Source organism: Glossina fuscipes, unplaced genomic scaffold, assembly GCF_014805625.2.
Source record: "Glossina fuscipes isolate IAEA_lab_2018 unplaced genomic scaffold, Yale_Gfus_2 115, whole genome shotgun sequence".
NCBI classification, from domain to species: domain Eukaryota; kingdom Metazoa; phylum Arthropoda; class Insecta; order Diptera; family Glossinidae; genus Glossina; species Glossina fuscipes.
Window position 1 is genome coordinate 250916 of NW_023998458.1, and position 17640 is coordinate 268555.

The window sequence follows — 17640 nt, forward strand, 5'->3', positions numbered from 1 at the left end:
GATGGAGTCTCATCTCATTCAATATTTATACATTTACACATTTTAAGTACTGTTACTTATCAATTTTACAGTCTCGAAATATTCAAAATAACTAATTTTTTCTATATAACGATTTTTTTCCATAGAAGTCATTCGTGCGCTAAAATACCAAATTGAACCATTTGGCAAACTGCGACTTGTAGGATAAAGACAAAAAAACATGGTCGTACCTTAAGTCAACGAGCAGATACGTGAAGAGGATTAAAGAGATTCATAAAGATTATTCCGAGACGAATAGTAAGTCGAATATATATCGATAATAGTACATACTGACAGTTCAGATAGGTACACGGACGGACGGATGGATGAACAAAGCAAAGGCTAGAAGCGGTTAAGAAAAAGTTGAACCAATTGGAGTTTCTGGCAAGCTTTTGCATGCATTCGGGCAAGCCTAATATACCTTTATACAACAAATAATATACGGTATAAAAAGGAAAAGTTATGCTTGCTTTTGGCTTGTAGCACGAAGCCTAAATAAAATAATTTGCGACAGATCTGCTGCAGCGTTGTTCTATGCTATGCAGTACTCTTTAAAACTTCATCAATCTATGACGAATCTTAACACCATAAATGGACATATATGGACATAAAAGTCCGGTTTTCGATATCTAGAAAAGCCGAAAGCTAGGGACTGTAATTGAGTTGTGACGAGTAGAGAGGATGCAGCTGCCGGTTAAGTTGGCATATTTCTTCCTATCGAATGAAAAATCTTTCTATCACAAAATTGTTGTCGAGAAACATATACAAATTACGATGAAGCTTTTCTGATATCGAGAAGCATAAACTGGGTTTTGGGTACTAATTAAAGCAAATTAAAAATTTCGGTAACAAAGTTAAACCAAACGTGTGCCCCTTTCAATTTGTATTCAAATACGTATGCCTCAGTTGTTGAAAACAAGAGCACTCATAATTCACCAATATATATCCTACATCACTCTGCAGTTTATTCATGCAACGATCTTCCAAAATAAGGCTGTGTATGAGAAATGGTCGAAAAAGTATTTTCAATAGCGTGCGTCTCTAGTCCAAAATATGTTTCATCAAATAGCGCCAAAGAACATAAGATGGATAGAAAAGCTTAAATCGTTTCATATAGTGATTCAAAATCCTTTTATATATCGTACAAAATAAGGCGAGGTTATCTCAACTCCTTCCGGGTTTTGCATAGATCCACACAAAACTTAGTGCGTCCTTATACTATCAGTGATGTCGGGTATAAAAAACTCTCTCTCTCTCTCTCTCTCTCTCTCTCTCTCTCTCTCTCTCTCTCTCTCTCTCTCTCTCTCTCTCTCGCTCTCTCTCTCTTTCACACTCACTCACTCACTTTACCTCTCTCTTACTCTCCCTCTTTGAGGAGCACAATAGACAGGCAAATGTAAGTATATCTCATAGGGATCGAGCTAAAACTATGCACCTAACCAACTATACTTTCCTCGAGATGATAAATAGATAATAATTCTGCATTGAAATAAATAACTTAAAGAAAATATTTGTTTCCACAATATTAATTATTTATACTTTGAATAAAAATTTCCAAAAGCTAAGAAAGTCAAACTATTTTCCTAAAGTATATTATTTAAAATATCGCTTTTTTTTCTCTATATGGCATGCAATGAATATTTCGGAACGAAGTCGGTTTGCCATTTAACAATACAGTACCACAAAATGCAAGAAACGTGTATGTGTGTATTTGTTATCTTATATATAAATATATATATGCATCGATATACTGCAAAATGCAAAATTTCCATAACTAGACAAATGTTAGTTTTCCGATATAAAATATCGATATGTATATATGCACATATATCTACATTATATTATATAAATATGTGCATAAAGATATTCTACATTTATTATATGTCAGACGCATATAAACTACGGATATATATATATGCGTAAGTACAATGTTATACTACCTAAACACACGCATATGGAGAGTACAATGAATGTATAATAAAATCAAGTTTAACTTACAATTTCTCTACGCTTATGACATTTGTTATGTTAAGACATATCGACAGGCAAAAATGCCTACGAAAATTCTGAACAAGTGTTATGCACGAAACAAGATAAACTCCCTTAAATATTTGCATATATGTATGTATATGCATATGCACATATATTACATTTATAGTTGATTATATTTGTTTAATAAATTTCCCAAGGTAAGAAAATATTTTTGAGAAAATCTAATTAATTACGAAATGTTGGTTTTTAATTAAATTGAACATTTTACGGGAAAGTTTTTTTTTTTTCATCTCTGACCTTTTCAAGAAAGGTTAAATGTACAAATAAAGCTTTATAGAATTTTTAAAAATAACTGAAGGCAAGTTGAAATAAATTAAAATTATTCATACATTAAATGAAAATTCGATTTGCAACTCTAACGCAAGGAAGACCCCGATGCTTACTATGGCTTTCTTTTCTTTTCGCTTATGTGAAGGCCCTGCTGTACGCAAGTGTATCTATAAGGAAATTCCCCTCTAAGCTTGTCCGTTTACAAACACGTTCAGGTTATAGATCAAGGTTTAGATATGCGTCTGCCTATGCTTACGCGTATGTATCCGTCTATTCACCTGCCCGTGCTCTCTCTTGTCATCCCATGTTTGAATCTGCCTATTCGCCGCTTTATGACTCCTGTTATGCGCACATCTGTATATCGATATACATACATTCGCATTTCCTCTCGATTGACGCTTTGTGTTTGTACTTGATAACACGGTTCACACGTAAACTTGTTTATATGCCCTATTATAGCAATAAACATAGAAAGCCGTGTGCGCGTCCGTTTATGCGCCCGTTTATGGATCCATCTATGCGTTCATTTGAATATCTATAGATACATCTGTCTTTGCGTACGATCGAAATGAAGGGATCAACATCTATACGTGTCCATATGTCCATTTTAAAAAAATTAAGAAGCAAAGCTCCAATTTCCAATGGAAATGTTAGTATTATGACGTACGTAATGGTGGCCTTACAAGTCGGAAAAGTAACCACGCCTTTAGAAATTCGACTCTTCCACTCTTTTAGATAACGATCTCAAATTTGAAATAACCATGCCCTTAATAAACATAAACTTGAGAGTTGCCACGTCTTCGTGCAAGTTGTAGAATTTTATTGTTATCGTTTTAGATTAAAATTCCTTTCGGTCTTGGTTTTTCTCCTCAATCCAATCTCATTACCGTTACCGCTTATTGGTTTTTCCTTTTTTTACGACATTTTTTTTAAAAAGGATATTAAATATTTACTACGACACTTATTGCTATTTAAAATTTGTAAAAAACAGTGATATTTTCACAAAGCTGCAGCAATAACAGCAACCACAAAAAGAGTTTATCTCTGTAAGTGAATATGTACGTATGTAGATTTATATAAACTAAGCATGTTCAGTAAACATGATTTTGATTTTAATGTTGCCCTAACACAAACGATAGTTATATGCATCGAGAACGCCCTTCGCTGGCATACCCTTCTTCTTCCGTTCGATTCAATGCAATGCAATGCAATACAATTCAACTGCTGTCTGTGACTACTATGGCTATGGCTGGTGGTATGGCTGTTGTTTCTATTCTCATCGAAGTCCTGTCCCATAATTTCGATTGAAAATATATATAAAAGCTTGAGGCTTATTTGTTTGTTTGCTCGTTATCTTGCGATGGTGAAGCACAAACGTCCGACATGGAGAATTTCACTGAAATTCTTTACATAATATTGCATTATATGGTAAATACAAAAACATCTTCGATGCTAAACTGTTGTCAATGTATTCCATCCTGTTGTAGAATAAATAACAATAAGCTCTTCAAAGGTTATATTAGATGATTGTTTGTTAGCAGCAATGGGACAAAGATGACAAAACCCTTGGTTACGAGTGAGAGATATGTAAAAACTGTATGCAAAAATTGTGTATAAAAATCGTTGTAAATATATTTGTAAGCATTTTCAATCATGACAATTTTCATTTTGATATTTTCAATTTGTTTACTATTTATTCTGTTTCTTTTTCTCTTTCTATCTATTTCTATTTTGCATTTTTTTCTTCTTTTTTCTCTACTGTTTTTTTATAGATTATTTTCTTTGTTGTACGTTTTTCACTTTGAGAGGAAAACAGGCGAAAATTTTAATATATGTTTTTTAACTTTTTCTTTTCTCCTTTGTTTATTATAGTAAATAATGAAAGAATTCATTGCTTTTTTTTTGCTGAAAGTTTATAATGCAAAAACAAATAGAGAAGAATAAAAGCTAGTGGTGCGCTTGAGGACCAAATCTTCATATCGTATTTATTTTCCCCTTAACGTCATTTAGAAATGCTTATCTTCCGGTAAAATGTGGTAAGTTTTGAACATAAAGATAAAAATGTCTATTATTCATGAAGAGTAAGTCATTACAGGGTATTGTAGGATGAACCGATTGAGATTAATTTAAATTGATTCAGAGTAAAATACAGTTATTGGTACAACGACTTTCCAAAATAAGGCGTTATATGGGAAATGGTCGACAACTTGATCCGATTCTAAGCATTTTCGGCGGAGAGCTCAGTTCGCAAAATGTTGTTAAGTTAATGTCGAACTAAAGCTGCTCGTTGTAGGCGTTTTAGAATGTACTACAGATTTTTTTATTAATTTGTGAATATGCAGACAACTAAGCTACAGGCAAGAAAGATGTCGCATTTGCTTACAATGGGAAGAGGTCCTTAAGGCCTTCCAATCGAGTGGTCGACGATATTTCACACTAATAAAATAAATTCATTGGGTCATAATTATGGGCCCATTTCGCATCTGAAACAAATATATCATGAACTGGATCATGAATATTATGAATCGGATCGAAAATAAGGCGAAGACAAGTCTCTCTGCTGCCAAGATTGTAATGTTACTTTCTTGGGATGCACGTTAGATAATTTTCTTTGGTTATATTCTTCGCATTTTGCGAAGTTATTGCTAAGTTTAAGTCAAGCAATCAAGAAAATATCTGCCGATTTGTTGAAGAAGGAAGCGTTGTTTCATTAAGTCCATCCACGATTTCACACGACTACCTCAATTTTTGCTATTTGTATTAATAACTTATTGGACCAACCTGCGAATTTCGAATTATTTCTTCACGCACCCTACCCACCATATTTTATGCAGCCGAATTATATAGAAAAGAAGAAGTTTACTGTTAATGGTGGGAGCTCGGTGCTTCCGACCACAAATAGCGTATGGAGGTTATTGAATATCGTCGGAAAAAATGCTTCGAGCTAAAAGGAGGTTACTTTGAGAAACAATGATATATTCAGTTATCTCTAGGATCACTCCCACATTTGACGCTACCTTTATTTTATTCTTAACCTGTCCAGAATTCTTCCCAACTATCTTTGGTTAGGATTCTCGCAAATTGGGGGAAAAAATATCTAATCATTATACGTTTATTTTAGTGAATATTTGATAAATCACATTTGCACTTATGTGCTATAGGTTATATGTAGAAAGGCCCCCGTAGCTAAAAAGCTTGAAAAATACAATAATGTTAAAGTTAGTCAGTCCTAGAATGAATATAAAAAACACATCTTCCGATTGAAAGAATTTAATTTCCTTTTGCTTGCGGTTAATTTTTACAAGTTTTCTTATTCAAATATGATAACTTGGTATATGTCATCGCTATATTCGATCAAATAGGCGAAAAGTTCATGCGAAAGTACTTTCTCGCCGTGAAGGCATAAATATGAACGGAGGGGTGCTGTGTATGAGAATGTTAGTATTGCGATCTCAATTTGTCGATGACAATCTGGGAGAAAGAACATTTCTTCAACGACAATATGAAAGGATACGAACCGAATATGTGGGAAAAATAACAATTTCGACAGGTAGGTAGGTAGGTAGGTATTACAACAAATGTTCCAATTTACCTACTGTAGCTAAAGAATCGCGTTATTGAAGATAAAATTGAGATGAGGGGAACAATTAGGGGAAACCGTATAATAGAAGGTAATGGTATTGAGTTGCTACAGTGGCAATCTTTACTCCACTGCAAACCGATTAAAAAGCCAAGGATGTAGGACGTATTCGAATAATTCAATGAAAAATAACGTCGATATGTTGATACGTATTTTTTGTGCGAAAATTTCCAACTTGTAAGCCGGCAAGGAAAGCTTTTAATACACAAACGCGCAGTCTTAGAGACGAGAAGAGTGTTCAGAGATTTTGATAGCTGCAAAATTTTGATTCAAATTCCGTTGCATGTCCGCTGTTCCGTCTGCCGCTGAAGTTGACAGAGTTACAAATGTTGATATAAGCAATTAAAATTTTATGCATATACTTCATAAATCAAAGCTTGTCCATAAAACTAGTTCGAAAATGACTGTGATATAAACATAAGCAAAATCGCCTTAACCAGAGCACTGAAGGAACTCAATGTCCATTACTTTCTAATATCATAATAGGTTCCTAATTGATGCTTAATAGACGTGTTCATCGAAGACATGATATGATCCGCCATAAAAGTAATTTCAGTCTGTTCATTATATCGTTAGCAGTTAATGGAAGAACATCAACTTTTACGTGAATATATTTATCGCAAATAACGTGATTCGTAGCTCGTGGTACATTGTGTCGAAGAAAGCTTTCTCAACTCTTCTAATATAACTACCAGTTCTTATCGCTCTAAACTCGTTACTTTAGTTAGCCGTGTAAACATACGTAACTTCAAATAAGGTTAAAAAAATGTTTTATTCGACTTACCATAAACATTTAAACGCGCGGAATGTTCAACACCACCCATTGAGTTAGTAGCTATGCATTTGTAAAGACCTCCGTCATCTGGTCTTACGTGGGAGATATTCAAATGGCTGATCACATCGCCAGACATGTCAACAAACTGACCAATAGCGAAACGATGATGCAAGGAAACATCCATAATTGGCTGAGAATCCAATAACCAAGAAAACTAAATCAAAGAAAAATCAAAGGGTACACTAACAATCAAGAGATTTATGTTTCGCTTAATTTGCATAAAAGAAGAATCTCTTCAAATAAAATAAGAAACAATAAGTAAGAGAGAAAAACATCTTACTTGTGGCGGCGGTGACCCACTGGCCGAACATTTCAACGATATTAAAGGTCCCGGCCGTACGTTCTGTTCAATGAATGTGTAAATCAATTCAGGCACAGTATCTGCATATATATTAAACTAAAATGACATAAATGCTTTCAATGGGATAACAACAACAAACGTTTACCGCCCAGTTTCAATTCAGCCATAGCTTGAGCACTTGACTTATGATTTTCCACTAAGCATTGGTAAACACCACGATCCCCACGTCCTACGTTTTGTATTAGTAATGAGGCCTTCGACAAGAAGTGTAAGCTATTAAAAGAACAAAAAAAAGAATAGAAAAGAAGGTAATGAACTTCTTATCTAAACTTTGAAAACTTTAAACCCTTATATAACCGTTCAACTGTAAATCCTTATTTATTTTTTTCATAAAAACACAAAATCTACATATCTTTTTAAAAAAAATCAAAAGAAAAAAAAAACCGTAACTAAGTAATCTATCTATCCATAAATGTCTACATATGTACAAACTTACTTACATAAATATTTTCATACACAAATACACACTGCTCTTGCGTGTACATGTTTGTATTTGTCTAATAAATTCATCGAAGCATAAACACTTTACGCTTGATTTGTTATTTTAATTTTTATTGCTTTCTTTTTTGTGTAAAAAATTTTTCCTGGAGTACGGCCAGCAAAACTAAACATAATAACATCTGTTGAATTTTATTTATGAGAGTTTAAGAAAAATTTACTTTTTTTTTTTGCTAAATATTTGCTGACGTTGCCATCTTGTTACCTCTTGTTATGTACGGTCTTTAGTCGAGGCCTTGGAATGCGTAGAGGCTCTATCATTTCAAATGAACTTATTTGACTTCTTTTATAGACACAAACACACACACATATAAACAAAAATTTACTACTACAACTTCTTCCTTCCCTCTTCAATCCCATAAAGCTACCCATGAGAAAAAGAAAAAATACATTCGAAGTAAGCGTGTAATCGTGGAACTACCCGTTGAGAAATTATTCTCTATGCAATTTCATCGATCTGCTGTTTCACGGAACCGGAAATTGCTTATATACGTATATATATATGTTTTCTCAACTTGTTATGACGATGCGCTTCCTCAAAGCTACAGATCCAGCAATGAATCCAAGATTTTTCGCAAGACTGCAATGAATTCTCGCAAAGCATTTGACAGTCCCGTAAGCCAAAGTAAAGATTAAATCTTACTTTACAGTTTTTATTTAATATTAACAAGCCAAGAAAAAACATAGCAAAACACCAAATAATGCCTTAGAAAATGGAGCCAAAATTTATTGATTGCGATTACCGTTCGATTGTTCTTCGATTATTTTGAGAGCATTGATTATCAAAATTCTTGATAATTACAAACATTTGAGTAATAACAGATTACGCTTTGAAAATTCAATAACAAAAATTTAAGATTAGATAGATAGATTTGTAAATGAGACGTAAACCAGATGCTCACAGATCAACCGAACATATAAATGTAGCCCGAATGCTATCATTTGGTCAATCACGTTTAGAAAACATTGAAGTATCGCATGCTTGCCGATTTAAAGCATATTATAGACTAATCTTTGGCTGAAGAATTATTTCTTAGTTAAAGAAATGATAAAATTTGCTGCACTTTTTGGATTGTTAATAAAAGTAAGCTCACACATGCCCTGCCATTCATTCTTAGTTTAATCCAATTTCCATCAAATAAATTCGAGTTCAATTTCCATCTGATTTCAATTCAATTTCAAGCCACTTTGAAGCTAAATAACTAGGATATGCCTAAAAGTTCCTAACAAGTTTTAGTCCTTTTTCGGCTAAATATATTTGAAATAAAGCCAATAGGAAAGGTACTACACACTTACGTCGTGTAGAGGTTTCTCCTCTTCTGCCTAGGAATACTCCCGCAATGGTTATGGTTTTAGAAAGTACATGTGAAAGAGCCCACCAGCTCTGTTTTCAGAACAGGCACCAGATGAACGCAGGGAGGACCCAGATATATAATAGATATGAATTCAAGAACTAACAGAAGGATACAAAGTCACATACATAGGTAAAAAAACTTTAGACAAATTGTGAACAAATTTATCTGCAGACGTTCATTGGTTCTCAGATATCGTATGGTCAAGTATTCATTGTGAATAACCCAACGAAGATCTACCCTGCCAAGATGTAACTAATTACAAGATGTAACTAATTACTGAAGCAACTTTGAATGTACGAAACAAAACTCTAAGGAGGTTTGCAATAACGCATATATACGCTGTCGGTCTAAGAACGATAGTTCTTAAATATCATTTTCTCATTTTGGAATTGAATCTTTTGAGCACCAAAGACGGACGGACGTTCGTTTTGGTCTCACGATTAGGTTAATTTGTTATCTGACATAGCTTAGTTATCTCACAGATTAAGCGTTACCTTAGAGTTACCTCTTTGAGAATTAAAATATTAATCTTAAGATGACGCGAAAGTAGGTGAGTCATCGGATCAGCTGCTTTCGAATTTGATTAAAAACCAATTGGTAACATCGATCATGTCGGGCATAGGTTTCGCCGAAACGACAATAGTAATTGCTCCGACTTCCTTCCTTTGTTCTATTAACATTTCGGTCACGAGACAGGAAAACCAAACGGATTAACCACAACGTTAGATTGCATGCAGGAACCACCATCTAGTTATAATTGAGTTAAGACAAGTGATAGGATTTATAAGTAAATAATGCTGTAGAAACAGCGTGGTTTAGGAATATTAGTAATACCCACAACTTCAAGTTGAATGAATTAGAATAGCGTGCCCTTGTTGGGCTATTGAATTTGGAAGGTAGGGCACAGTGGATAATCACAAAACAAGGGTAAGTTTTCCTATCATAATCTATTGACAAATGAAGCGGAACGCATGGACGCATGGAAATACCCAACAGAGATATTTTTGATTTTTACAGTCCTATCGCTGCGTACAGAATGTTTTCTTGTGATGCATGTTAAAATTTCTTTTCAATAAATCTTCTAACTAAATTTTCAAAAAATCTAGACATTTCTTATCTGGATGTATTTTGCTCATCGTATACAACTGCAAAAACAATTTTATTAAATTTAAGTAATAAGGAAGTATCGGTTACGGATAGGAATAATAATCGGTAAAATACGAATGTTCTTAGTGAACACTGTCTGCCTACCCTATTAAAACACGGCATTTATTACGGCAACTTTATTTTGCAAATGAAAGTCATTAAATGACCTCAACTTTTCATTGGAATTTCCAAACTTATTAAAAATAATTGTTAGTTTGCACAAAAATGATTTTCGACATAACTTTTACGTGCAGAGAAATGCTTTTGTTGAAAAGCACTGAATAGAAACTCACAGACAATTGTTAATTTTTTGCGGAATTTTTTCATAAAAATGTAACACAATAAAAAAAACGAAACAAAATCGGTTTTCGGAACGAATAAAATACAATTTGTAAATAAAATTGCACATACATGCTGCTCAAAACTATTGACTGCCTCGCACTGAGACTTTACGGGCAGAAAGTGTAGGCAGAAACTGTGGGTTACAAAGCGAGTTCAAAAAAGGGAATAACAACAAAAGAAAAAAAATATTAAAAAAAAAACAATAGACTTCAAATTTTTTGAGTATTTACATATTAGGTATTACATGGGCCTTAAAAAATAAAAGCAGAAACAAAAGTATATTTTAGAAGCTTTTCATACTATATTCCCTAACTAATGGGTTTTTCTGTTTTCTGTATTCCCTTTTCTTTTTTTTTTTTCAAAATATAATGCTTCAAAAGTAGCCTATTACGGCAACGTAGGCATCTTATTCTATGTAATTTAATCCTTTTTTTTTAAAGCATATGGGAAGTCGTTACTACCGTAATAATCCCAAGGAAAAAGCAAATTTGTGGACCTTCTTACCCCATTACTAGCAAGCGATTAAAAGCAGATAAAAATAATTTTAGATTACAAGTCATCGCAATGAGTGAACACGCTAAAGTTCTTACTAAAATTATGGCATGACAGGTATGGCGGTTCTGCTTGAACAAGCGAACAAAGCAAACCTATAGTCAATTGTTGGGAATAAGTAACGAAACGATCGGAACCATTTTGGCAACGAGTTTTTCAATGATTTCAATAGAGCAGTCACTCATATAGGTTGAGAAAAATCTCCCCTTACGTGGAAGAGATTTAATACACTTTTAATTAGATTGTTGTTCTATTATCCTCTGATTACGTGTAAGCAAATTTTCCAAAAAAAAAAAACGTTTTCTTTTCGTTACTTGCTATGGAAACCGTTTCGTGGTCGTATGAAGAATAGCTTGGACTTGAAGATAGATGAAGTTGATATAATTCCATTCTCGCAAAGGCTATAATGTTTGTACGATATTCTAGCTCGATTACTATTGCTCCTCGTGTGAAAAATTATTTGGACTCGATGGTAACTAACTTTAAAATACTTTCGTTCCCTCATTGGTTAATGTCTGAAAGATGTCCTATCTCAACAACTGCTGCTCGTAGATTGTAAGTTACTGTTAGTAAAATATTGATAATTCTGACTTTAATGTGTTTACCTTTCGAAGCTCTCATTGACTAACTTACGAACCAATCTGAACAATTTGTAAGCTTCACGTGTGCAGTACGAAGTATATTAGATGGCTTGCACGTTCACTAACTTAATGCCTGTGAATTTGGGGAGCTTTGACAACGGAAGGACGGACAGGCGAAACCATAAAGATCACAATAATATATCTTTTGAGCAGTATCTATTTAGTATTCACATATAGACTAACAAAACTAAACCTTACCTTGTAAGGTAGGTATGAAAAACAAACAACAACTACTGTATAACTAAACAAAATGCAGCCTAACGAATTGAAATTCTGGCATTGACTGGATAAAAAAAAAATTTATTTAGTGTTTCCAAGTAAAAGTTCAGTGCCGTTCCCACATACATGAATACGATACGTATATAAACATTAAACCAATCTATACAGGAAAGCATATACTTGACTGCAAGACAATTTTAAATGTTACTGACTACAAACTGCTCCAGCGAACGCTCTCACAGATACATATCTATGTGACTACTATTACTAGCGAATTTTCGTTTTTTTTTTTTTTTTTTTTTTTTTGTAGTTTTAGACATATAGAGGTAGGTAGGAATAGATGGTTACTTACTTATCTCTGCCGGTAGTTAATGCATTATCCTCCTGCAATGGTTTGCCGTTATGCAGCCACTCGATATTATCGATTGCCGAGCCCGTTGTGGAACAATTGAAAATTGCTATTCCGCCTGAATTGACAATTTGAACTTGTGGTAATATATGCACCGACACATACGAGTTCACAAATAACCGTATCTCCACGCGCTGCTCACCAAATTGATTCGATGCTTGACAAATCTATATGCATGTGTATGCATGTATAATATAAAAGAATAAACGCGTGAATGTAAAATTGAAAAAAAATAAAGAAAAAAATAATAAAAAATTCATTTCGTTTCTGTTTTTTACTTTTTACTTTTTTTCTTATTAAACCTTTAATTCTAGAAAATCGTTTAATCCGTGTGCCATTGAATTGCGATTTTATGTAAATTTAAATCGTGTTCTTCATTATCGCTTGAGCCTTCCTCGAACTACGGCATAAATGCAAACAAACGAATCTATGTATAGCTTCCCCCACATGAAGAGAGGCCACTTGTACTTGTCATAAAATCCACTTGAATTTAAATCAATTTAGATATGAACAATCCCGTTCATTTTCCCCTGTTTGCTTCCTGTCCGCGTCTACATTTATGTATGTATTCATTCATTCAATCATTCAGTCTTTCAATCTGTTTAGCGTGACAGTTTGTCTGGCAAGAAAGAATCATGCCGCATTTATGTGGTAGGTACACGAATCAGAATCAACTGTAGAGACAGTAGCTTTCTTCCCTACATCAAGCAAACCATCAACAATGTTGTCATAATCAGCAGCTGCGTTGTAGTAGCAGTAGTGGCAATAGTAACAGCAGAAGCAGCAGCAGCAGTAACAGCAAGAGCTTTAACGACAGTCAACAACAATAAGTGTAATGGCAAACACTTTATATACTACCTCCTCTCACACCCCAACATTATAAACCCGTTGTCCTGCCTGTATGTATGTATGTATGCGTGTGTGTGTGTGTGTGTGCGCGCACACAACCACTTATTTAACTTTCTTCCTACTTAATAGAAACTCTGTTAGTCAGTCAACATTGCTACTACACTGTACTATACTTTACAGTCGTCAAGTTTGAGATTCATTTACTTCCACACACGTATTTATGCACATACATATACAGAGAAGTTCATATACTTACCCATTTGCCAGCATCACGTTCGTCAGCATTTTTGATAAGCAACAATGTACGCGAAAGTATTATACGCTGTGATGATGGTATGGGATACAAAGCTGATGAATCTGAAACACGATACCACCTACAAAAAAAAAAAATAAAAAAAAAGTTGAAAAAAAAAATATATTAAGCTAATAGTTGTAGGCCTTACAGGGTTTCCAAAGACAGAAGACGAGTAGAAAAAAAAGTCAAGCTTATGTAATCTCATTAGTAACAGAAGTGTGTAAAAAAAATCTTTTATGCTTTCCCAGGGTAGAATGTAATCTTAATGCAACGACGTAAGAGAGGAATTCTCCATGCAATCGTACTACCTTTAGGTGCTTTGCACTTATTTATATTGCTAGACTTTACATACGAATTACGACTATCCGAACCTGTCAAAAAAAACTGTAGTACAAGTCAGGCGAACATTGACGGTGAAGTCTAACTTTCGCGACATCTCTTTTGGGAGAGGATTAGTCGGACGATTATGACTACGACTACGTAGTATCAACAATTTTCAGCATGACTTAGCTTGCAAAGCATAGAATGGGGTAAATTTTACTAGCACTGAAGACAAGTCCTTTCCTCATCGCTCCTCCCTTTTTTCTTGTTCTATCTATTTACCAGTGCTCGCCTTTTTGTTAAGACTTGCTTGCTTGTGTAGCCCTTCCATTACTATGACGATCTCCAGAAATATCCAAGAAGAACGCTGACGTTTCGACATGGAATTCTTATGAAAGACGTCAAAAGGGCTAACAGTGCTTTGAAAGAGATCTCTTGCATCATTTTTTCTTATTGAATTGTTCACTAGCAGCTTATTCCCGCTCTTAACGTAATCGGAGGAACGTTCTACAACTTTTTAGGCCTCAATAACACGATTTCGATATGACGTGAAATTGAATTGACAAAATGGCGGCAGCCCGATCCAAAAAATTTCCCTTAATCCTTTCTAAGATGTAAATCTTTATAAAAAGATTACATTAAGCTTATGTCGAATCTTTTAAAGCGTACATGGCTCCACGAGGGAGTTTTCAATGAACGCAATAATATGAGAATGGCGGAGGTGCGAGCTATATGCTATACTTCGTCTCTTTTTTTTACAGACTATATGACGTTAAAAAGTTTGAAGGACTGCAGCATAAAGACCAATTTTTCATTTCCAAATTTTTTTACAAGATTTCGTATATCCAATTCCATTCTTAGTAGCGCAGTACTCTGTACAAAAATGATGGCGGGGCAGCACAAGGAAGCCGAATATTTTCGAAACTGTTACCTACGAGACTATATGATGATGGCAGTGTAATCTTCACTTGACTATGCCGTACGTGATAAGTGGAAAATTATGAATCTAACACTTTAATGCACATTGAGTACATTTTTCTTTTTCATTACTTCCTTTCGATATGTACTCCTTTCTCAATCTGATAATTAATTTTTAAAAGAATGTACAGTCGATAAAACGTAAATGAAAAAAACAAATATACAAAAGTTTAGTTAATCAAATTAAGAGAAGTTTTTTTTTATTCAGGGAGAAATCTAAACTCATTTAATTTTCAACAAAGTTGAAGAAAATTTCCCATCTATCTAAAGAATAAAATTATTTGTAGCACTCAACAAAGCATAGTTTCATAACGAGACCACTTAAACGGTCGAAACCTTATTCTAAGTCATTCTCAGTCATATAATTGAAGAAAAGAGAGAAAGGGAAGAAGAATTTTATTTATTCGCTTGCCTTTAAGTAGTTTATTAAAATTCAATAAACACCGTCGTTAATCCAACATAAAGACATTTCATATCGTGCTTTTTAATGCGCCCATTAATTATCGCTTAAACCGCAGACAAACATTTTGGCGCGCAATCTCTTAACTACCTGCACCTTAAGTGTGTCTATATACTTTAAACAACAAGTAAGAAGAATTTCAGAGATTCTCTCTCACTTCTTCTTCTACTCTTATTAGTCTTAAAATCAAAAAAAAAAAAGGAAGAAGAAGAAAAGTACCTTTAAAAACACATGCTTGGTATGCGTATCGCGACAGAGGAAGGGAATCTCTCTGTGCTATAAATTTTGCTAATGGGGAGGGCAAACATGCGTTTTTAAACGAGTGTGCAAGCATTCGAGTTATGTTCAACAAATCACTGATAGATTATAGTTAAGTGAAGTTTATGAGTTTTATATATGAAGGTATTTAGAAGTATGCGCGTACATCAAAAGATATGATTTGAATTTTTAAGAATAGACATATATATATGCGTGTAATAAAAAAATATGTATAAAACAAATTATAGCTGAGCAAATGTAGCTACCAAGTACCTTACACTGCAGCCCCTAACACAATTCTTCACCTACCTATGTTGTAGGACATCAAATATTCTACTTTGTTGCTACTCTGAGCAGCAGGCTTACTATTCGTGACAATCTTTGTATGAGTAAGGGTGCGAAAAATAGATCTGTACAGTCCAAACTCAACACACAGGAAATTTATGCGTGAAATCATTATTTTTGCCAATTTCGATCGTAAAATGCTAAAGATTGGACATTGTTGGCTTTATATGCCAACACATTTGCATTTTTTCGGAATGCTTATGTCACGGATTGCTCTGAAAATGATCGCATCATATCTATATTCTTTACGGTCATGTGTAGCTTTTTAATTTACAATTTCTTAAAGATTTTTGCCAAGAATTTTTAAAAACGAAATATGCAATTAACTATTTCAATACACGGCGGCGTTATGATGATCCCGTTCAAGCCATTTGTACTAACGTTCATCTTTGGTCACAACATGTCAATATGCCAAAGTTTAGTGTAAGCAAAAGTTGACATGCTTTTACAACGCGACACAGTTATCGAGCTACCTTGTGTGCAAAATTTCATATTTGTCCGATCAAACCCAAAAAAAACGATTGGGTTATTTTTGCGTGAAGTAATTCGTAAGCCGACCGCAAGAAAAGCTTCTGAATTAGTCGTGATAATAGAGGATAGATCTAGCCTATGTCCTTCATGATGTTGCATATATCCGCTCAAACTTTATATATTCAATGCCATAAGTTGCGTATGAAAACATGAAAATATTTCAGGCCATCAACTGGCACGTCCACATTTAATAAAAGATTATGCAAGACGGTAGGTGCATCAGAAATTCGTTGCTAGATGAATATCATTTTTCGACTTGTTCAAAGTTAACTTAATGGTAATTTAATGTCAAGAGAAAGAGATAAAAAAATCATTACATGAGGATAAAGTCATTATCATAAGTCATTATGGAAGATATGATTAAGAGTGGTTAATGCAGTTCGCTCTAAGAGCATCCCATAAAATGTCATTTTAATGTCATAACAGGGCAATAATCATAAATAATAGACAGAACATTAATGTAATCACTTTTAATAATCAATTCCAATATAATGGCTAACATGATTAATTGTTTCAATATAATTCAATTAAGAAAATATTACAATCAACACTCGAACGATTTGGTAAACAATTCAATCTAATGTCGCGACGTTCTATTCGAGTTCAAGCCGTAATTCGCATTATCAAGCAACTGATCAAGCATTATAGCATAAGTGCAAGTTTAAATATAGTCTCACGACTTGCAGAGTGCGCCATAATCAGAACAATGTTAAGCATTCAAAACAGAAAATTGGCCTCGTCGTCGGCCTCTTATGTGTGTGATATCTTTTTTGTCCGAAAATATGGTTTACATTTTAATAAATTCCTTCACAAGATTTCGCTTGTACTTCTACAAAGTAGTTTTCATGAACAGTCATCGGGATAAAAGTTTCACATTGTGAACAATAAAAACTTTTGTTATTTTTATTTGAACATGTGGTTTAACTTATGTTTTATTACGTACTTCAATAAATAGAATAAAAGGACGTGCGATCGAAGTTGTATCTCTAAGTGACTAGCAACATTATTTCTCGCAGATTAGAGATCGGAGGTAGAGCAGACTTCTACTTATGTCTTCTAGTTTTAGCGAGCAGGCTTGTGCACGCGTCTTCTTTCCGCACTTTTTCATGAATCACTTGACACAAAAAGTAACGAATGATTAATCTGTGAATTATTAGGTGTACAAACGAATTTCTCACGCTAAATTCAGGCATTTCAAGTAACTCAGATATTGATGTTTGAACGGCGGAAATTTCAATTGTTTACAAGATGATTGTATGTGAATA

The 17640-nt window shown here is 34.0% G+C and overlaps 1 protein-coding gene across 7 annotated transcripts in view; it reads right to left on the minus strand.

Annotated features, from left to right (window-relative positions):
• LOC119640089 (Down syndrome cell adhesion molecule-like protein Dscam2) overlaps positions 1-17640 on the minus strand; it is a 106890-nt gene that overhangs the window by 41755 nt on the left and 47495 nt on the right. For all 7 annotated transcript variants that reach the window (XM_038037881.1, XM_038037883.1, XM_038037879.1 and 4 more), the window contains exons 8-12: positions 13444-13561; positions 12282-12505; positions 7262-7389; positions 7096-7196; positions 6765-6969 (exon numbers count right to left, since the gene is read on the minus strand). In XM_038037881.1, coding sequence (XP_037893809.1) covers positions 6765-6969; positions 7096-7196; positions 7262-7389; positions 12282-12505; positions 13444-13561 — 776 coding nt within the window. The remainder of the gene's footprint in view (positions 1-6764; positions 6970-7095; positions 7197-7261; positions 7390-12281; positions 12506-13443; positions 13562-17640) is intronic.